At 43.3% G+C, this 22,011-nt stretch overlaps 1 protein-coding gene across 2 annotated transcripts in view; it reads right to left on the reverse strand.

The window, feature by feature from the left end:
• Positions 1 to 22,011, reverse strand: part of USO1 (USO1 vesicle transport factor) — a 128,435-nt gene that overhangs the window by 50,099 nt on the left and 56,325 nt on the right. For both annotated transcript variants that reach the window (XM_060247866.1, XM_060247865.1), the window contains exons 5-7: positions 12,830 to 12,930; positions 12,095 to 12,197; positions 11,748 to 11,803 (exon numbers count right to left, since the gene is read on the reverse strand). In XM_060247866.1, the coding sequence (XP_060103849.1) occupies positions 11,748 to 11,803; positions 12,095 to 12,197; positions 12,830 to 12,930 (260 nt within the window). The remainder of the gene's footprint in view (positions 1 to 11,747; positions 11,804 to 12,094; positions 12,198 to 12,829; positions 12,931 to 22,011) is intronic.

The following is a 22,011-nucleotide window of genomic DNA, read 5'->3' on the forward strand; positions in this document are numbered from 1 at the left end:
GAGATTAGGAAACAATTGGACTTTATTGATTCGAGGGCATTGTGGAAAAAACAAACCATGGTAAGAAATGAGTTTCAAAGAGATTCAATAAACTCCGTTAGGAGACTGGCTAATTATCTCAAGACTAGGAAAGAAAAGCAAAAGGTGGAAAGTATTAAGAGACAAGGAAAGGTCACGCAGAACCCGAGAGAAATTAGGCAAGTGTTTCAAGAATTCTACAAAGAGTTATAAGCTAGGAGGGATATAACAGAACATATTGAAGAAAGTGGAGAAGTGTTGGAAGACATAGATAAAGAGAGTTTGGAGAAGGAAATAACAGTTCAAGAAATAGAGGAAGTTGTGAACAATTTAAAAGTGGGTAAATCCCCAGGGCCAGATGGCTTTACTGCGGATTTTTATAAGGAGATGAAGGAGTTACTGATCCCCGAATTACAACAAGTGTTTAATGCTATATTGAAGGGAGGGAAAGCTCCCGACTCTTGGAGAATGGCTGAAATAACCGTAATATTAAAACCCCAGAAAGATCCTTGGGAAGTAGGTTCATATAGACCAATAAGTCTACTTAACCAGGACTACAAAATATTCGCTAAAGTTTTAGCAAATAGGTTAAGGAACATATTACCTTATATAATAAAAGAGGATCAATATGGTTTTGTGAAGAATAGGAATATTGCACATCCTATAAGGAATATATTTAATGTATTGTACCATAAACATTCTGGGCAACTTGCTTTACTTTACTTGCTTTACTTAAATTAGATGTATACAAGGCATTTGATACGCTGTCCCATGAATTCTGAAGTGTGTGGGATTCTGAATTCTGAAGAAGTGTGGGATTGGGCCACGATTCTTAAAAGCTATTCAAGAGGTCTATAGGAAGGGGTCAGCAGTGGTAAGAGTAAATAACGAACATACGGATCAGATCCCAATTGAGAGAGGTGTGAGACAGGGGTGTCCACTTTCCCCATCCCTGTTTATAATGGCGATAGGGCAACTAGCAGAAAGGATCAGGAATTCAGGGAGAATAGAAGGCTGTAGAATGGGAAAGGAGGAAATAAAAATCAATTTATTTGCAGATGATATAATCATGACAATATCTAACCCGAAAGAAGCCATTAGGGAAACGAAAATTATTTTAGAGGATTTTGAAGCCGTGTCAGGTTTAAGAATAAATATGGGAAAGTCTGAAATAATGTACTTTAATGTTGGTTTGGAAGAAAGGAAAGAGATTAATAGGATAACTAATATGGGGATGGGAGTTAAGAAATTTAAATATCTAGGGATAGAAATTTATAAAAATATTAACAGGATAGTCGAGGGAAATTATAATAAAATCTGGGAGAAGATAGAGAGGGATATGCAGCAGTGGGGGAAAAGGACAATGAGCCTGACCACTAGAATAAAGAGTGTATCGATGTTTTGGAAGCCAAGGTTGTCGTACCTTTTTCAAATGATACCATTGGAGTTAGATAAGCAAAAAATGACTAACTGGAACACTAAAATAAGGGAATGGATATATTGTAGTAAGAAACTTAGATTCCCAAAAAAATTGGCATACAATCATAAATCGGAACTTGGATGGAGAGTCCCAGATATAGTCAATTATTATGAAGCATTTCAGCTTAAGGCATTATTAGAAATAGAGAAGGAAGGGGATCAGAAATGGATAAGGTTTGAGAATGAAGCTAATAATGGGGTAGGAAAACATGGCATCTTTACGAACATGGGGGCGAAGGAACTTAATTTAAACGTGGGACCAAGGAAAAATGGGCTAAATGTTTGGAAGAAATGGCAACCGAAATGGCTGAATCGGGTATCTAGATGGACGCCATTAGAAATGTTGATGGAGGGAGATAAGGAGCATAGGTGGAGCGAACTACTTAAGGCTAAAGGATTTAGAAGGGTAGAAGATTTGTTAATACTAGATAAGTTAAAACCATTACATGAGTTTCAAGAAGTCGTAGGAATACAATACTGGCTTAAGGCTACAGGATTGTATACTAAAGTTAAGAAGGAAGTGGAGAAGAGTAATTTAAATGAAGAAGAACCTATGGAAAAGTTTTATAAATTAATGGGTAAAACAAAAAAAGGATTAGTAGGCATCCTATACAGGAGTATGAATTCAGGCAACGAAGGAGCAATAAGCTACCTTCAACGGTCATGGAGTTTAGAAGGCCAAATAACGAAACGAACAGGGGAGAAGATAATGGAAGGTTTAAAAAAAGTTAAGATACATAAGGTTAAAGAAATGGAATTGAAATTTTTCACCAAATGGTATAGAACTCCGGCTACTTTAGCCAATATGTTTCCTGGGTTGAGCCCTAAGTGTTGGCACTGTAAGAAAGAGAAGGGATGATATTCCCACATGTGGTGGGAGTGTCCTGAGGCCAAGAAACTATGGGATATGGTAGTGGGAATGATAAAGAAATTCTTTCAGGTAGAGCCGAGAATTAACTTTGAACTAATGCAGATGAGTTTATTAGGGAATGAAAAAATAGGGAAGAACAATCAAGATTTACTAAAAGCAATGATATCAGCGGGTAAAGCGGTAATAGCGGCAGGATGGAAGGATAAAAGTAAATGGAAGGAAAGAACTTGGCATAACTACCTCTTTGATTTTGTCCAGTCAGATATAGCTGCTATAATGTCGCAAGAAGAATCATGGGAAGAAAGAAGATCAAGAATTAAAGAAAAGTGGCGGACCTATCTGAAATGGGCGAAGGAAGAAAGGAGAGTGGACATTCAGTGAAAGCTTCAAGTCCTTTGTCCCTGGCTGGAAGAAGAAAAGGATGTATAGACGAAGGGGGGTGGGTTGGGGGAAAATGTAAAATGGATATCAGAAACCATGTAGAGAAACGGATAATGTATAAGAATAATAAAAAATATACATAGGAAAAAAAAACAGTAAAAGGATTTCTGGATCACCTCACTTAGACCTCTGGCTGTTGAGTCTCTTAAAATGGGCTGGGGACTCAACAAATGGCACTGATGGTGCCTGCAACACAAACAATCCTCTGTACAAGTTCAAGTTCCTATATCTGCAACATGCAGCACCTGCAGCAAAGAATTTAACACAGTCTGTAACAAACTGTGGGATTTCACATTCACTTTCTAAACTGAATTGTGCACTATTCCTATATTTCCTGTGCAGGCTGCAAAGAGAGACTTGGTTAGTATAACTTTTTTTAAATTTACTTTAAATATTTATTTGGATTCAGGTTGTGTATTTTCTTGTTCCAGGAGTGGCAATCCCCCTCCCCCACAACATTGCTGAGTGAAACTGACAAGATGGTGGGAAAATTGTAAATAGTTTTATAGCTTAAAAAAACCCTCAGAAAAAACCAATTTACCTTCAAAAAGCCACCTCAGAGGATAAGAACTAAGGCTATTAATGTCAGTGGAACAGCTTTTTGCTCGCTTATGTCAAAGTGCAGCATATTCACCCGTTTAAACCACAATAACAAGTAACAATAAGCAGCAGGTAATTTTTCCAAAAACAAGACCTGGAGCTGACTGCGGCTCAGATCATGAGCTACTCATTGCAAAATTTAGGCTTAAACTGAAGAAAACTGGTGAAGCCATTAAGCCATTCAGGTTTGACCTTGATCACATCCCTTATGAATATACAGTGGAGGTGAAGAATAGGTTTAAGGAACTAGAGTTGATAGACAGAGTGCCTGAAGAACTATGGACGGAGGTTCATGACATTGTACAGAAGGCAGCAATCAGCACCATTCCAAAGAAAAAGAAATGGAGGAAAGCAAAGTGGCTGTCTGATGATACTTTACAAATAACTAAGGAAAGAAGGAAAGTGAAAGGCAAAGGTGAAAAGGAAAGATTCACCCAACTGAATGCAGATTTCCAGAGAACAGCAAGGAGAGATAAAGAGACCTTCCTGAAGGAACAATGCAAAGCAACAGATGAAAATAACAGAATGGGAAGGACAAGAGATCTCTTCAAGAAAATTGGCGAAATCGGGACTTCCTGTTTGACTGGAAGACAGGCTGCAGCTCCCTAACAGAGGGGGATTTTATTGTCACTGTTCAGGGTATAAAAGACCCCTGAAAAGGTCTATGCCTATTAACCCTAGGCAAGGGTTAATCCAAGACGACGTTTTATTTTTCCCTTTAGCTGTTGATATCGAACTGGAGGGGTCAGGGAGCTGTCTCCTTCAGTTCTTGATGTCCGGCGGTACGGGACTTGTCAACCATTATCTGCAGTGATTCTAAAGTCATTAATTTGACTCAAGCCTGTCGGAATCCAAACACTCTAGACGGACTGACTTTAATTGCAAGAAAACGTGAGCCGGGGGAGTTGAGAACATCTACAAGGTACATTTATCATTTTTATCTTCACTCTGAGAGACTTTGAATATAGTTTAAACACTGAGTGGATTATAAACAGACGAAGGCAAAGCATAATTGAATGAAAAAAAAAACTTTTACCTTGTTAAGCTGAGCTCTGTGGCTTTGGAAGTGAACAACAGCAAAAGAACTTTAAGATAAGAGTAAAAGTTGGCAGTCCGTGGCTGGTGACGCAGAAGAAAGAAAAGAGATTTGCCGTGTATATATGCCCATAAACTGTGGAACTTTGAATGAACTGAGCTGAGTGGGGGCATAGTAGGAGAAGAATTCAGCCTGTGAAAATTGAATGCTGCAAAAATAATTGCCTTCAAAGATATTTGAAGAAAAGACATATTGTTTTGGGTTTTTGTGGTTACGGTTTCTTCATGTAGCTCAAAAAACTGCGAGACTTAGACACGAGATTAGACCAAGCTGTAACAGGAAGTGAAACTAAAAGGGGCTGGACAATAATTCAGGGCCTATAAGGATTACAAAAGCTGTGACATCCAACCTTTGAACCAGGAAGGAATTGCGTCCAAGACCAAGAAAGACTAAGAAAGACCTCTCTGGACTGGAACTGTACCATAGAGAAATAACGATTGCCATTTTAAAAGGGAGAAAAACTGTCAAAATTGTTAAAATTCAATATCTTTGCTCAGGAAGAAGGGAGGAAAACGAAATTAGTCTCATCTGAAAGAACTTGCTCTAAGCTATTGGACTGGATGCTAAACTTTATGTGGGGATTTTTTTAAGGTTTGGTGATTTTTTATATGTCAGTAGAAAGAATAACATGTGCAAGAGCCCAATCATTTGATAAGATGCAGTCCCAATTTGATGCTCTGGAGGCAAAAATGTTAAAAGCAATGGACAAATTGCATTTGGCAATGAGAAAAGATTTTAAAAAAGAAGTTGGAGATCTTAGGAAAGAGATAGAGGGTTTTAAGGAAGAGACTCAAAATAAAGTGAAGGAGGTAGAGATGACAGTGGATACACAGGCCTCTGCCTTGCTAAAACTTCAAGAAAAGGTCATGATACACGATTGTAAGTTGATGGAATCACAAGTTCATCTGAGAGGGGTACCTGAAAAGGAAGAGGCAGATTTAAAGGGCTATATGGTGAATATCATCACTGAGTACATAGAAGAAGACCCTGACAAATTTAAGAGTATGTTGGAGGGTGCCTATAGAGTCAACTCAGTTTATGCGAAAAATAAAGGCCTGCCAAGAGACATTGTCATAAGACTAAGATCAAAAGAGGTGGCAGAGAAGATTTTGAGCAAAGGGTACCAAAAAGCCTGGGCAATAGAAGGGAGCAGAGTTAAAATAATGAAAGAGCTACCAAGACAAGTGATAGGAAAAAATACAAGAGGCTAATTGACCAGCTACGTGCAGAGGGCACAAGATATAGATGGATAATACCGGAGGGTCTTGGATTTGAACAAAATGGCAAGAGGATTACAATAAGAAGTGAACAAGAGATGCATAGCTTTTTTGAAGAAAATAAAGAACCAACATCATAATGGAGTACAAATTACTATCTTGGAATATAAACGGACTAAATTCACCACAGAAAAGGAGAACATTTCATTGGATTAAAAAGCAAAAATGTAATATAATTTGTTTACAGGAAGTTCATATACAACGCAAAGACAGTAAATTTTTGTGGAATAGAAATTTGGGGTTGTAATTTTTTTCACTAGCAGAGCAAAAGAAAAGAGGGGTGGTCTTTTACATCAAAGAACAACTTGAGCCAAAATTAATCTTTAAAGATAAAGAAGGAAGATATATTGCTGTTGAGGTGACGATAGAGGCGAAAAAAAACGTTACTACTAGGACTTTATGCACCCAATGGAGCGAAAGACAAATTTTTTAAAGACATAAATCGACAAATGGATGAAAAGACATATGATCAGGTATTGATGATGGGTGATTTCAATGGGACAATACAAAATAATCTTGACAGATCAAGTTCAAAGAAGAATGATAAAGAAGGGAAGCTACCCAGTTCTTTCTTTGAGTTGATTAAACAGGAAAATCTAGAAGACATTTGGAGAAAGTTCAACCCTGATGTAAGAGACTATACATTTTTCTCAGCAAGGCATAATTCTTTTTCCAGAATTGACATGTTATGGGGTTCCCAAGGCTTGGGCCTCATAACAAAAAAAATTGAGATTCTTCTAAAGGTTTGGGCGGACCATAATCCAATATGCTGGTCTACAAAATTGCAAAGGAAATCAAGAAGATGGAGAATTAATGAGGATTTACTACAAAATAAAGACATTGTGTCATTCTTAAAAAAGGAGACTGCAGCATTCTTCCAAATAAATGAAACGGAGGATATGGAATTTCAAACAGTATGGGACACTTATAAAGCAGTAATGAGGGGTATATTAATTACATTGAATAATAAAGACAAAAGAGCAAAAGAAGAAAGGCTGTCAGCACTGCAAAATGAAATAAATAAAAAAGAAAAGGACTTGAAAAAAAGACCAGGGAAGAAAAAATTAATAAAAGAAATTACGATATTACAATCCCAAGTTAAACATTTGCTAAATAAAGAATTAGAATGGAATTTAAAAAATTTGAAACAGAAATCGTTTGAAAGTGCAAACAACCTGGTAAATATTTGGCCTGGCAACTAAAAAAAAAGAAAGAAAATAAGACTATAAATAAAATCATGGCAAATGGGAAAACAATAGTGGATCAAGAAGGAATTAAAAGAGAATTCTTTAAATACTATGCAAATTTATTTAAAGGTGTGAACATAAGTAAAGAAAAAGTGGAAGAGTATCTACGAAACATCCAGGTGGCACCTTTGACGGAATATATGAAAAAGACATTAAATGATCCAATAGAGAAAATTGAAGTAGAAGCAGCAATAAAAGCAATGCAAGAGGGTAAAGCTCCAGGGCCAGATGGATTTACATCAAAATTTTACAAATCTCTTAAGGATGAATTAACACCCAAACTGTTGAAGTTGTTAAATACGATAAGAGAAGAAGGGAAAATTCCAAAGACCTGGAGGGAAGCTGTAATTTCTTTGATTCCTAAGGAAGATAAAGATAGCACAAATGTAAAAAATTATAGACCAATCTCATTGTTGAATAATGACTATAAGATCTAGACAAGAATTTTAGCAGAGCGATTGAAACAATACTTGATCAACTTTATAAACAAAGACCAAGCGGGATTTCTTCCTAAAAGACAAATAAGGGACAATGTAAGAGCTGTTGTTAATGTCGTGGAATATTATGAGAAGCACCCAGAAAAAGAAGCGGCCTTATTTTTTGTCGACGCAGAGAAAGCCTTTGACAACTTAAATTGGGACTTTATGTTTGCGGTAATGGAAAAAATTAATCTAGGGGAACAATTTATAAAAATGACAAGAGCAATATATACAGATCAGCATGCAAAACTGTGTATAAATGCAGACCTTACCAAAGAATTGAAAGTGAGTAAAGGAACAAGGCAAGGATGCCCGTTATCACCATTGTTGTTTATAATGACCCTTGAAATTCTGTTACAACAAATTCAAAAAGATGAAGAAATAGAAGGTCTAAAAATCAGAAGATTCTCTTATAAATACAAAGCTTTTGCAGATGATATAGTGTTCATAATGGAGAATCCGATTCAAGTGTCACCATTGCTGTTAGCTAAGATAAAAGAGTACGGAGAACTAGCAGGATTATACATAAATAAGGAGAAATCGAAATTCCTTTGTAAAAACATGCAACCAAATAAAATAAAAGAACTACAAAAGGTGACGGGTTGTGAAGTCACAACCAAAGTTAAGTACCTTGGAATAGAGATAACAATGAAGAACATTGATTTATTTAAAAACAATTATGAAAAACTGTGGTGTAAGATGGACAAAGATTTGATGAAATGGAACAAGCTTAACTTGTCCTTACTGGGCAGGATAGCTGCAATTAAAATGAATATTTTGCCAAGGATAATGTATCTGTTTCAAACCATCCCGATTGTAAAAGATGCAAAACAATTTAACAAATGGCAAAGGGAAATTTCTGATTTCATTTGGGCCGGAAAGAAACCAAGGATAAAGATGAAGATCTTAACGGATGCCAAAGAGAGAGGAGGTTTCCAACTTCCCGATCTAAGATTGTATCACGATGCAGTTTGTTTGACATGGATAAAAGATTGGATAATGCTGTTAGACAAAAAACCTTTATGGTTAGAAGCTCATGGAAATAAATTCGGCTGGCACGCGTACATGTACTATGGGAAGAATAAAATGGATGGTTTTTTCTCTCACCACTATGTCAGAAATACTTTACTAAGTACTTGGATAAAATACAAGAAATACGGGGACGAGAGAAAACCGCTATGGATAGTGCCAGCAGAAGTAATAAAAATAACAGCTGAATCCAAAGAAAAAAGAGAAATGTCATATAATCATCTGCTTAAGATTCAAGGAGACAAAATTGAATTAAAAACCTCAGAAGAGCTAAATAACAATTATGATTGGTTTCAAATGCAACAAATTAAAAGCTTGATGGAAAATGACATAAAATCAGAGGGAATTAGACGAGAACAAACAGAACTGGAAAGGGTCTTGCTAGGTGACAATGAAAAATTGATATCAAAAGTATATAAGTTATTATTGAAATGGTCTACAGAAGAAGAAGTAGTAAAGTCTCAAATGGTCAAATGGGCAATCAATGTGAACAGAGAAATACAAATGGATGCATGGGAGCACCTTTGGAAGAACTCAATGAAGATATCAACTTGTCAAAGTATTAAAGAGAACTGTTTTAAGATGATGTATAGGTGGTATATGACTCCGAAAAAACTGGCTAAGATAAGTAAGAAAATGTCGGATAGATGTTGGAAATGTAAAAAACATGAAGGTTCTTTCTTCCATATGTGGTGGACATGTGAAAAAGCGAAAGAATTCTGGAAGATGATACAACAAGAAATCTCCAAAATTTTGGGCTATGACTTTAAGAAAACTGCAGAGATGTTTTTACTTGGATTACAATTAGAAAAATTTCCAAAAGAAGACAGGACTCTAATTTGGTACCTGCTATTAGCTGCTAGGACATTATACGCGCAGCTTTGGAAGCAAGAAAAAGTACCGGAGAAATGGGACTGGACCATGAAAGTTTTATCGTGGTGTGAAATGGACAAACTAACTAGAACACTAAGAGACTATGATTTAGAGATATTCAAAAGGGAGTGGAGAAAATTTAAAGGATATATGGAGAAAACTTGGAAAGTAAAGAAACATTGGACAATTTTTTAGTAGTAAAAATATATACATTGAACTTTGAGCAGTTAGAAGTGCCTTTAATATTGATTTTGAATTTATAACCTCGGGGAAGTCAACATTGGAGGGAGGGGGGATGGAAATGTCATATGGGTTAATGCGAGAAAAAAAAATTAAGAAATAGTTAAGTTTTGTAACCATATGCTACCAATAAATTGTTTAAACACAAAGAAAATTGGCGAAATCAAGGGAACGTTTCATGCAAAGATGGTCATGATAAAGGATAAAAACGGTAGCGACCTAACAGAAGCAGAAGAGATCAGGAAGAGGTGGCAAGAATACACAGAAGAATTGTACAAGAAGGACCTCAATGTACTTGACAACCATGACAGTGAAATTGCTGACCTTGAGCCAGACATTCTGGAGTGTGAAGTCAAGTGGGCTTTAGAAAGCATTACTAACAACAAAGCGAGCAGAGATGACGGTATCCCAATTGAGCTTTTCAAAGTCCTAAAAGATGATGCTGTTAAAGTGATACACACATTATGTCAACAAATCTGGAAAATGCAACAGTGGCCACGGGATTGGAGAAGATCAGTCTATATTCTGTATTTTATATTTTTGCCACTGTGTGACACAGAGTTGGACTGGATGGGCCGTTGGCCTGATCCAACATGGCTTCTCTTATGTTCTTATATTCCAATCCCAAAGAAGGGTAATGCCAAGGAATGTTCAAACTATCGCACCATTGCACTCATTTCACATGCCAGCAAGGTCATGTTAAAGATCCTACAAGCTAGGCTTCAGCAGTATGTCGATCGGAAACTACCAGAAGTTCAAGCTGGGTTTCGGAGAGGTAGAGGAACTAGAGATCAAACTGCCAACATTCGATGGATTATGGAGAAAGCACGGGAGTATCAGAAAAATGTCTATTTCTGCTTCATTGACTATGCTAAAGCCTTTGATTGTGTGGCTCACAATAAACTGTGGCAAGTCCTTAAAGAGATGAGAGTACCAGACCACCTCACATGTCTCCTGAGAAACCTGCATAAGGGTCAAGAAGCAACTGTCAGAACGGAACATGGAACAACTGATTGGTTTAGAATAGGAAAAGGATTAAGGATGTGTATTGTCACCCTGCTTATTTAATTTATATGCAGAGTACATCATGCGGAATGCTGGCCTGGATGAAGCACAAACCGGAATTAAGATTGCCGGGAAAAACATCAACAACCTCAGATATGCAGAGGACACCACTCTAATGACAGAAAGGAAGGAGAACCTAAAGAACCTCTTGTTGAGGGTGAAAGAGGAGAGCACAACAGTAGGCTTGAAACTCAACATAAAAAAAACTACGATCATGGCATCCGGCCCCATCACACCTTGGCAAATAGAAGGGGAAGTAGTGACAGACTTCACATTTCTGGGGTCCAAGATCACTGCAGATGGTGATTGTAGCCATGAAATTAATAGATGTTTGCTCCTTGGGAGGACTGCTATGGTGAATCTGGGCAGTATAATAAAAAGGTAGAGACATCACCCTACCAACAAAAGTCCAAGTAGTCAAAGCGATGGTATTCCCAGTAGTAATGTAATGTATGGCTGTGAGAGCTGGACCACAGGAGAATAGATGCCTTTGAGATGTTTTCTAAGGGAAATCAACCCAAACTGTTCCCTGGAAAGTCAGATGCTGCTCCAATACTTTGGCCACCAAATGAGAAGGGAGCACTCACTGGAGAAGATCCTGATGCTGGGAAAGGCAGCAGGCAAAAGAAGAAGGGGACGGCAAAGAGATGGCTGGACAGCGTTACTGTTGTGACTAACATGAATTTGAGCAGACTTTGGAGGATGGTGGAAGACAGGAGGGCCTGGCATGACTTTGTCCATGGGGTTGCAAAGAGTCAGACTTGACTGTGCGACTGAACAACAACAAATTTTTCCTCTAAGCATCTGATACCTGATATAGAAGGCTGCATATAATGTCTAGTAATTAGCTGGTCTAAGTCTGGCCCCTTCGGATCCTGGAAGGGGCAAAGACTGTCACAGGAGCATGTCAGGGAGGTTCTACCCGTGCAGTGGAAGCAGAGTCCAGCTGCTTAAGAGGAAGGAATGGGTGGCTCCTGCAGTTAAAAAGCAGTTCCACTGGTAAAAGCCTGATTGCCCCCATGCCCCACTTACATCATTCCGTATAACCTCTCTGGAGTCTGCCAGCAGGTCCATCAACCTCGAGACACCTGAAAAAGAAAGTCATGACAGGAGATGTGCCCAGAACACAGCCAAGGCCACCAGCCGCCCTGGCTCGTCCTGCTTGCTCAAGAATCCCCAAAGGATCTAGCTCTGCGGCCTTCTTTTTAGCTGGAGACGGCTGAGATTCAGCTTAGGAGCCTCTCATGAAACACGGGCTCAAAGACCAGAGTTGCATAGCCCCTCCCGTTAAAACAGCAACTTCTGAAATGGATGCTGCTATTCAGAGAACTGAATGAGCTTGTGGAGAACCTGCTGAGGTCCCAGAGAACCCCACTTACCCATCGGGCTGACCAGGATGACCTGCTGCACCTGGGGGCCCTGCTGTTTCAGCAGTGCTGTCAGAAGCTTCACTCCAGGCCACCGGACGTGGAAATCAAACTCCTGCAAAGACACCACCATGCGGCACATGAGGAGCCATGGAGGGCCACTGCACCAAGGTCCTTCTGAACAAGCCACATGCAACAGAATTAGATCTGGACACGGCTTCTTTTGTAGCAGGACTCTTAATACAGGGCCTACTGGAAGCCCTTGGAAGATTGGCTACATCAGGGGTGTGTGGCCTAACAGGCAAAGGAGCTCCTGCGACCAAAAAAGCCCTGGATCTGGACTGTCCCCAGGGAGCCACAGTGGGACAGCGAAGGACCTGGGAGACTCCAATCCCCTCTCTGCCAAGGAAGGTCATCAGGTGCCCCTGGGCCAGTCGCCCAATTGCAGCCTTGTGCAGCTCACAGAACTATTATGAGGACTAAATGCAGCAGGAGAGAATGCAGTGGGCCCCTCTGGATTCAGGATAAATGAAGGACATCAATAAGGAAGGAAGGAAGGAAGGAAGGAAGGAAGGAAGGAAGGAAGGAAGGAAGGAAGGAAGGAAGGAAGGAAGGAAGGAAGGAAGGAAGGAAGGAAGGAAGGAAGGAAGGAAGGTCGTCCCCCCCCCATATCCTGCCTGGTCGTGCCAAAATGGGTCTCCTCCTAGAATCTTGCCAGTTCTGACCTAAGACTAAGGAAATACTCACTTCTAAATAGGTCAACAGAAGAGTAACATTTTCTTGTTGCTTAATGAAAATCTCTGTAAATTGACTTCCAAGGTCTTCCGTTTGCTTCTGTGAATTTTCTTCTGTACAATTAAAGAAAACATTGTCACAGTTCAGCCTCAAGGCAGTTTCAACATTTTTGTCAAGATCAACCTGCAGTAGTAATACAGAGCAGGATGTCAGTTTAAATATAACCTGTTTACAAGATTTCAAGAGCTGAAAACAGACAATTATGCTGTCTCTTTTACTGCATCCAAGGAAACTCACAATAACACCTAAAGGATCATCATCTCCACCACAGCAGCAGCTTTTAAAAGACAGGTTGCAAACAAACAAGCAATAAAACCTCCCCAGAAAAGCCGGAGCCAAGAGGAAGGGGACACCATCCATCACAAGGCAATTTGACAGCATTGGGCACTTTAAGGGGCCAAAATGCTGAGTCAATGTTATGTAACTCCAGCTATACAGGATAATGAATAACATGTGAGTAGCATGCGCAGCTAGTTAACTAATCAAGGCATATGATTGGCTAGCTGCACTATAACAACAGAGGCCAAACTCTCAGTCTCTTGTGGGTCGATAGGAGAGGAGGACGGTGTGTAGGAGAGGAGAGATATTTGGATCGAGACTGTTACTCTGTTGGACTGGATAACGATATTGATGTATGGACTGGTATGTGTTGACTGCTCTACTGGATTCTGATTCTGTACTGTTGACTTGGCTGGACTGATTATCTGTATACTGACCATTGGACTGACTATAATTACCTCTATTGCCTTAATCCCAAATATATCTGTTGAAACGGCTTTGTTTGGAGTTTGTCTTCATAGAACAGCAGCTGGGGCTACACTTATCAGAGTACTCAAACCGAAGAACTTCCCACGCACACTGTCACAATTCAAATGAAGGCTCTGGCCTGGAAATGACCAAGACGGCATCAGCCAACGATTAGGAAGAAGTTCCAGACACAGCAGTTGCCGGCTAGTCTCTGAAGGTGGGAGGTGCCTGGGTGAGGACAGATGGGCAGGGAAGGAAGAAGGCAGTCCTTCCAAGAGATCAGGAGCTCTGAAGGGGCCACACACCACTACCTGGGGGAAACTAGAACTTAGCAAATATCTTTGAGGACCAGAGGAATGTGCTCAGAGCCACTGTGGCTTGGATTGTCCAGAAACTGCTGGAGACTCCAAAAGCAGCACCACAAATGACGTATTCTAACAGTTCAGCCTGAAAGTGACTGAAGGGCAGACACCTGAGACTAGAGATGAAAAGCTCTGCACCACCCCTAATCTTGAGCTTCCTTCGGGTGGGGTGGCGGAGGAGTTCCCCTTCAGGACTCACTTTAAAAATCCAATGAAAAAACTGGGACATTTGAGGGTGCTCTAACTAGAACGCCTATGATCCCTCCCCCTTTTTGAAATGAGTGATGTATGCTAAGGCAGCAGAGCCTACAGTGGTCTGCAGCTCTTTCTCGTTCCAGCACTGGATATATTTTCAATGTTGCTTGCAGAAAACGAAAACTTCTACAGTTGTCAAGTCTGTAAATATGCCAATTAACAGGGTTTTGCGTGCTCATTAGAAATTGTGTGTTTTCTGTTGTTACACCAGGAAAATAATTCTGGTTTGACAGAGTCAATTTTGCATGTATTTCTCCTGCCCACCCAATTTCTGGGGGTTTTTTGCCCATGGCTTCGACATTTCCAGAAATGTTGCTCCTCCGTCTATAATGAGTTCATTCTTTCTGGGCTGGGGGCAGAAAAGAACGTTGCAGACAAGCCCCACAGCAGAACAGGAGCTGCACACCTCCATCCACAGCCTTATACCATGCTCTGACCCAAGACCTCACAGACTTCTTCTGTGTCCTAAGAAAGAAATAGTCCTCCATTCCCAGATGGCTGTGTTTGGGACACGTATATTTCATCCTTGGCAACCAGTGCTCCGGGACGTATATGACAACCCACGTTCCAGGATAGATGCAGTGCTACAGTGCTGCAGACCTTGTCCAGACTGGACTGACAGCAACACTAGGCCGTAAGCTGGAGGGGCCCCCACCATTCCTTACAGCTCACCCACTGGACTTCTACATTCTTCAGGAATAAACAGTGCCTTTTAGAGATGGGCACAAACTGGCTCATGAATGAAACAATGGATTTTGTCCGGTTCAAGAAGCAATGTTTGTGAAGTGAAGAGCCACCTTGAACTTCCATAATTTTTAAGGCAATTCATGGTGGTTTGTGAAGAGCACAAAGCACAGGGTTGTTAATGGTTCCAAGCCGTGAAAAGCAGTAGGGAGCAGAAAGCAGGGGGTTAAATGGCTGAGCTGTTTAAATCCCTGCTTTCTGCTCCCCGTGAAATGCAGCGGAGAACAGAAAGCAGGGATCACAAACCAGTTCAGTTTGCGAACCAATGTATCAGTTTGTAGTAAAAGAGCCACAAACAGAACTGCAAAAATGTAGTTCATGTCCATCCCTAGTGTGTTCTCTCTATTTTACAGATGACAGAAGGCAATGATAGAAGAAAAATTATTGGCCAGGGATTGGCTTTTGTGATTCATTGAGCACTACAAATTTTGACATGTGATGGAAGAGAATTCCAAAGCTCCTTTAACTTTTTCATTAGCTGGTTAGTTAAGATTTTGGCCAGATTTACTGTTTAGCTTCTTGAAGACCCTTACAGTGAAGCAGACCTAACAGCCATCACAGAAAACTGCTGTCCAAAATCGGCAACTGCACAAGGTACATTACACCTCCACTGAATGCACCAGTCTGGCTGTGCCCCAAGGCCAAACCACCAACACGTCTTCTTAGAGCTTGCCTTCCACTACAGTTATAGGCGTGGACTTCACGCAAATTTGGGCCACATAAATGTCAGAGATTAGCAAGATTTAATTAATTTAAGCAACTGATGCAAAGAAAATCTAATTACTCCACGAAGATAAGGAAAAGTTGAGGTGTGCTTTGTCTCCCAGTTAAGGATTTGGGCAGATCTGCCTTCCCTAGAAGCATCACTGTGTGGGGAAGGTTCCTACTCAAGCCTGATTCAAAGGGGTGTGGAAGCCTGACGTCTGGGGGGGCAAATCCTCCTGTTGCCTGCTGCCACCCCACAACACTAGGGAAAACTGAGCCCAAGCTACACTGCTCAACCTCCAGTAGGCAAACCCCACACCCTTCTCCCTACCTCTGCTGCCTTGCCCAGGTGCACCCTCCCCCATGCCCACCCTCAGCCTCCTCACTCCTGGGGGAGGTGATGCTGCGTCCTGCACACAAGCCAAAACCAGGCAGAGCAGAAAGGACCAGGCACCTCCCCCAGGAAGGATTCCACTTTGCACAAAGGATGGACTAGCTGTTCGGAATCGAGCCTCCCAAGCACTCCAGCAAGGAACGAGGTGGGATCATCACCAGGACTGGGGGCAGGGGGAGCCAAGAAGCTACGCGTTGCTGCAGGCACGTGACTGGAAATGACTGTTAAAGATAATAATTAAGAATAGAGAGCAATACTTATTGGCACAAATCAGCATGACCTCTTCAAAGCGAAGTCCTGATTCACCAGCCTTCTGAAAGTCTCTTAGTGTACCGACAAGCAGATGGGTAGGATGAAATGCAGATACAATCAATGCAAGATTTCCTAAAAGCTTTTCACAGATTCTGCAGTTTTGTAAGTAAACAAGGAAGCCAGTCTTCTAGACTAGCAGCTGATTAAGCAAAAGGATTAAACAGGCAGTTCTTACAAAAAAGGGAGCTCTAGCTAAGCAGGAGAGAGAAGAAGGGAGCAGCTGACTGGGATCTGGGGTCAGCTTTTGGTCCTCCTTTGTTGCAGGTGTTTAGCCAGAGGAAGGTGTCATGATCACAGAGATATAAGGTGCATTGAAGCTCATCAGGGAGTTTCTGGGAGTCTAACAGCAACTTGCTTTCCCAGGGAAGAGGGCCATAAAATGCACAAGATTGTCAGCAAGAATTCAACTGGGTTTCCACTGCAAGAGCCATTTGCTCTGTCTGCCAGGATAGCTGCCATAAAAATAGGTGCCGGGTAATGGAGTGTATGGGATACACACTATGGGTGTGCATTCAGTTCGGCCGAACTGCATAGACCACCGAATCACCCCTGATTCGGAAGTATATGGCACCGTATACTTCTGATTTCATTTTCAGGCCATTAAACGGAAGCCGTATATGGCTCCTCGTATACTTCCGTATAGATATTCGGAAGTATACGGAATTCAATGCAAAAGGCAGGAAAGGGGCTTCTGCAGCCTCAGGGGAGCTGCTTGCTTCCTTTCCGCCTTTGGAAGCCTTTTCCCACCTCTCCCATAGCCTCCCTGGGATCAGGGAGGGAGGGGAATAGGAGCCCCAGCAGCCAATCCAAAGCATGCATTTGCAAAATGCATTGCAAATGTATGCTTTGCAGGGCTGTTGTGTAGCTGATGGCTGGGCTAATCCACCAGCCATCAGCAACATTGTTGTTCTTTTGTTTACTTGGGTATCCAAGTAAACAGTGTTATCTGGCCAATCACAGAGCAGTGCTATTTTTTGAAACTGCTCTGTGTAGGGTCAGAGAACCTTTTTAAGGAGTCTGCCTGGCTGGACTCCATTTCCATTGCTGTTGTGTTCGTGTGTGTTGGTGTAAGAGAGAGATTGTGCTGCACTGGCCCTTGGCTTCATCTGCTGCTGCTCTCTCTCAGCCTTGCCTGTCCTGCCAGACAGTGCCTGGAGAAGAGAAGACTAAGGTAAGACAGTCTTGGGGTTATTGTTTTTATTTTAGTTAGTAAAAGGACTTTTTAAGACTCAGAGTCCCTTTACTTATCCAGATTTGGGTGGGTGAATACTGGGTAGCTTATTTGGGGTTAGGGGGTTCTGCTGGGAGTGGGGGCCTGGGGTGGGGGGTTTGCCAATTTGCCCGTATCTTACTTTAGTGAGAGGACTTTTAAAAGTGCAGTGTCCTTTTACTTTTCTTGATTTGGGTGGCTTGGATTTCTTGGGGTAAGGGTGAAGGGTTTTTTTGGGGGGGAGGGGTTGGTAAAGTTCCTGTATTGTTAAAAGTTAAGTTTTTTACTGTTTTAAAAAGATTCTGTGTTTGATTTGTTGCTGCTGTGTTGTGCTGCTATTGTTCCTTTTCTCTTCTGGTTCTTGGGGGGTGGGTGGGCTGTTTGGCCTAATTTTAATTGTTTAAAAGGCCACTTTTTTAACAGTTGAGTTTGCTGGCCTTCTGTTTGGATCTATTCTCTTTTGCTGCAGGTTTTGCATCCTCCTGTTCTGGTTTTAGGGGGGGGGGGGGGTGTTGTTGACTGATTTGGCCTGAGGTTTCTTATTGGTGAAAAGGCCACTTTTTTAACAGTTGAGCTTCTTGGCCTTCTCCTGTTGTCCCTTTTCCTGGTTCTGGGTTTGGGGTGGGAGGGTGTTTGATTTGTTGCTGCTGTCTGTGTTGTGTTGCTGTTGTTCCTTTTCTCTTCTGGTTCTGGTTCTTGGGGGGGGGCGCTGTTTGGCCTAATTTTCATTGTTTAAAAGGCCACTTTTTTAACAGTTGTGTTTGTTGGCCTTCTGTTTGGATCTATTGTTGCAGGTTTTGGATCCTCCTGTTCTGGTTTTAGGGGGGGTATTGTTGACTGATTTGGCCTGTGGTCTCTTATTGGTGAAAAGACCACTTTTTTTAACAGTTGAGTTTCTTGGCCTTCTCCTGTTGTCCCTTTTTCTGGTTTTGGGTTTGTGGGGCGGTGGGGTTTAAAACTTAAAAGTTAAGTTTCTTTCTGTCACGTTTTGGTTTTTTTAAGTTACCTCTGGTTGGTGTGAGAGGGTTGGTGTGTGGGCTGGGTGGGGTGGGGTTTTTATAGAGTTGTTTTTGGAGTCTGAGGCTGCTTTCGGTTTGCCTAGGGCCACTAAATAGGCTGCCCCACTAATAACGGTGTTTTTAGGGATTGTGTTTTTTGAAATTTTAAAAAAATTTAATCCAGTTTAGGGCTTTATTTTCTTTCAAAATTCAACTAGGACACATAGGGGTGATTTTAAAAGATTTTAGGTTTCTCATAAAAGGCAGCATGACTACTAGGCCACATCAGGCTCCCATTTAAAAAGACGAGGGTTGCAGTGCATCTTGCTTTCAGCCACTGAAAGCCGGTGCATCCTTAGATTTCCATAGGGTAAACCACAGCTTCTCTCAAGTTATAGGGGACACCTGATTTCTAGTTTGCAAGGAATTCCGGTTTGTCCCAGGATCTAGTTAGGAGAAATTTCACTAGGAGGATATAACAAGGATTGCCTTCATCTCAAGGTAGCCTTTTAAAAACTGTAGCCAGGTAGAGGCAGAATCACCTAGTTTCCTAAACTTTACCAGATCACTACTACCCCAACCCAAAGAAGGACAGGTTAGGGACCAAAGAAAAAAACAAACAAGTTTTGGTGGGAGGGTTTTAAAAAGAAGTCAGGGCACCTGTTGGTTCAGGGTACAGTGCAGTGAGTTAGGTTTGTAAAAAAAACCCCACTCTCAGATCAGGTTGTGTGAGACTGGCCAAGGGTGACATGAGTGACAGACAGCAGAAGAGGGGCAGAAGAGGGGCCCTGGGGACAAGGCCAAAGAGAAGACTGGAGGGGTGGAGGGGAGAGGGAGGACCCAGGTCTCCCCCGCACCTGTGCATAGGGCCACTGCACAACCGCCTTCCAGCACTCCGACCTCTGGCCGGAGTGTGATGAAGAAGGCCCGCCTTGGGCCCTTCATCGAGGCTGCTGCTGGGGCGCCCCCAGCAGAGGTGCCATTAGGTGCTGGCACTGAGCAGGGGTTTGCTGCTCGGGCAGTCTCTCCTCCAGCTGATGTCGCTCGGCCTCAGCAGCCGGAGGAAGGGCAGCAAGAGCAGCCCTCCTTGGAGATGAGCTTTGGGGACAGTTTTCTGTCCAAAACGATCACCCCAAGGAGGGTGCAGCGTGTCATGCAGGAGCTGGAGGAGAAGCTGGTTGAGGAGGACCAGCCCTCTTCTTCGGTTCCTTTGGACACCAGCAGTCCTTCAGGGGATGGCCAGGAGGGGAGGCCGCATGGAGTGGAGGGAGAAGAGATGGAGACACACGAGGTGCCTCCATCTCTGCCCACTTCTCCCCGGCGGCCAGCCCCTCCTGCCACCCCGAGACATGATGTGTTTGCCCGGAGGTGGCTTTGGACACCCAAGCTGCCAGTCAGCTTGGGCATCTGTACACCTCCAAAGTCTGGAAGTATTTCAAGCTTATGGAGGATCCACGCTATGCGCAGTGCCAGCTGTGCAGGGCCCGGATCAGTCGTGGATGGGACCCTGCCCACCTGACTCCGGGGGGGATGAGGAACCACCTGCGGAAGCACCACCCAGGGGTGCTTCTTAAGGGGGAGAAGCAGACTGGTGCTGTGGTGCCCAAGCGGCCAACATCACCCAGCCAGGAGGAGGTCCATCCCATCGCAAATACCTCCGGAGCTCTCCAGGAGCGTTCCATGGGAGTACAGGAACGCCAGGCATCTCTGCCTGAGATGTTTGGTAGGGGTGGCACCTGTGTGCCAAGAGGGGGAATCAGATACGGCAGGAGGGTGATCGCCTAGAACCTTGCTAGGTTGATTGCCCATGGGCTTCCGTTTTCAGTGGTCGAAAATCCTGGGGTGCTAGGGTTGCTCGAGTACCTGGTGCCCTCGTACAAAGTTCCTGCTAGAACCACCCTTAGCAGGACCACTGTGCCAGCTGTTTTCAGGGCGACCAGATCTGTGGTGAAAAAGCATTTGTCCTGTGCTGCCGGGGGGATTTCACCTCAGATATCTGGAGCTCCCAACATGCGTTCGAGGGGTATCTCTCCCTGACTGCGCATTGGTGGCAACCCAGTGAGGTGCAGGGTGGGGGTGGCGGTAGGGACAGGCAGGGTCAGGGCCACTAGGCTGGCTATCGCTGGGCTTTGCTGCATGCCAAAGCAGTCGAAGCGCCGCACACGGCGGACACTCTCAGAGCCATCCTCTCACGGCAGTTAGAGGGCTGGGTAGGCAGTGGGGACATCGCCACGGGCTTCGTGGTGACTGATGGTGGCTCCAACATCAAGGCAGCTGTCCAGCGTCAGGTCCTAAAACGCCTTCCTTGCGTGACCCACCTTCTCCACCTCGTGGTTAAGGACGCATTGGGCCAGACGAAAAGCCAGGATCGTCGGTATCTAGCTGCGACCCATGAGTACCGACTTCTGCTCCAGAAGTGTCGGCACATCACAGGTCACTTCTCATGCAGCAATACGGACTCGTATCTGCTGTGTGAGAAACAGACACTGACAGGCGTACCAGGGCACCGCCTGATCGGAGACATTAGCACACGCTGGAACTCCACCTGTGCCATGCTGGAGCGCATGGTGGAGCAGAGAGCAGCCCTGGATGCCTTTGTCTCTGAGACAAGGGTCTTTCGGGATGAGAACCGTCTCACCCAAGAGGATTGGGTGGTCATTTCTCAGACCGTGGAGGTTCTTGTGCCCTTCAAGACCCACACAGAAATGCTCTCGTCTGACACGGTGCACATCGCACTGGTCGTCCCCATGTTCCACATGGCCCGTGAGGATCTGGCCTCGTTTCTAGTGCCAGCTCAAGGCCGTGCAGACGTTCTTCCAGTGGTGCGCGCCCTGGTTGTTAGGCTGAAGGAAGGGCTTGAGGCCCGCTTTCAGACTTTCATCCAGGATAAGGTCTACATGATGGTGACCATGTTAGACCCGTGCCTTAAGGGCACAGTCGCCGAGCGGGCCAACAAGCTCGATCGCTGGCGAGACGAGCTCTCCCAGAAGGTCGAGCGTTGCAGAGTCAGGGGGGACCCAGTGCCAGTAACTGAGGAGGAGGGGGGTGGAAGGAGCTCATCTGCCACTTCTACTGCTGTTCATCCCCAACCTCCCTGGTTAGGCATTGCTTCCCGCCAGACTCACGCCACAAAGAGTCCTGAGATGACACTCATCGGGCGGCTTGTTGGCCCCTCTGGGAGCGGTAGGCTCCTGAGAGCGGAGACGGGTGCTGCAATGGTGAGGGACTCTTTCAGAGCCCAACGAGTCACAGGAAACATCTCCTTTGTTCTACTGGGTCGCAAAGCAGGGGGTGTGGCCAACCTTCTCCTCTGTGGCCAAGGCGTTCCTCTCATGCCCACCGACTAGCGTGCAGAGCGAGTACGTCTTTTCGCATATGGGCGGCATTGTCTGCCCACCCTGCAACCC

Source organism: Heteronotia binoei, chromosome 10, assembly GCF_032191835.1.
Source record: "Heteronotia binoei isolate CCM8104 ecotype False Entrance Well chromosome 10, APGP_CSIRO_Hbin_v1, whole genome shotgun sequence".
Taxonomy (NCBI): domain Eukaryota; kingdom Metazoa; phylum Chordata; class Lepidosauria; order Squamata; family Gekkonidae; genus Heteronotia; species Heteronotia binoei.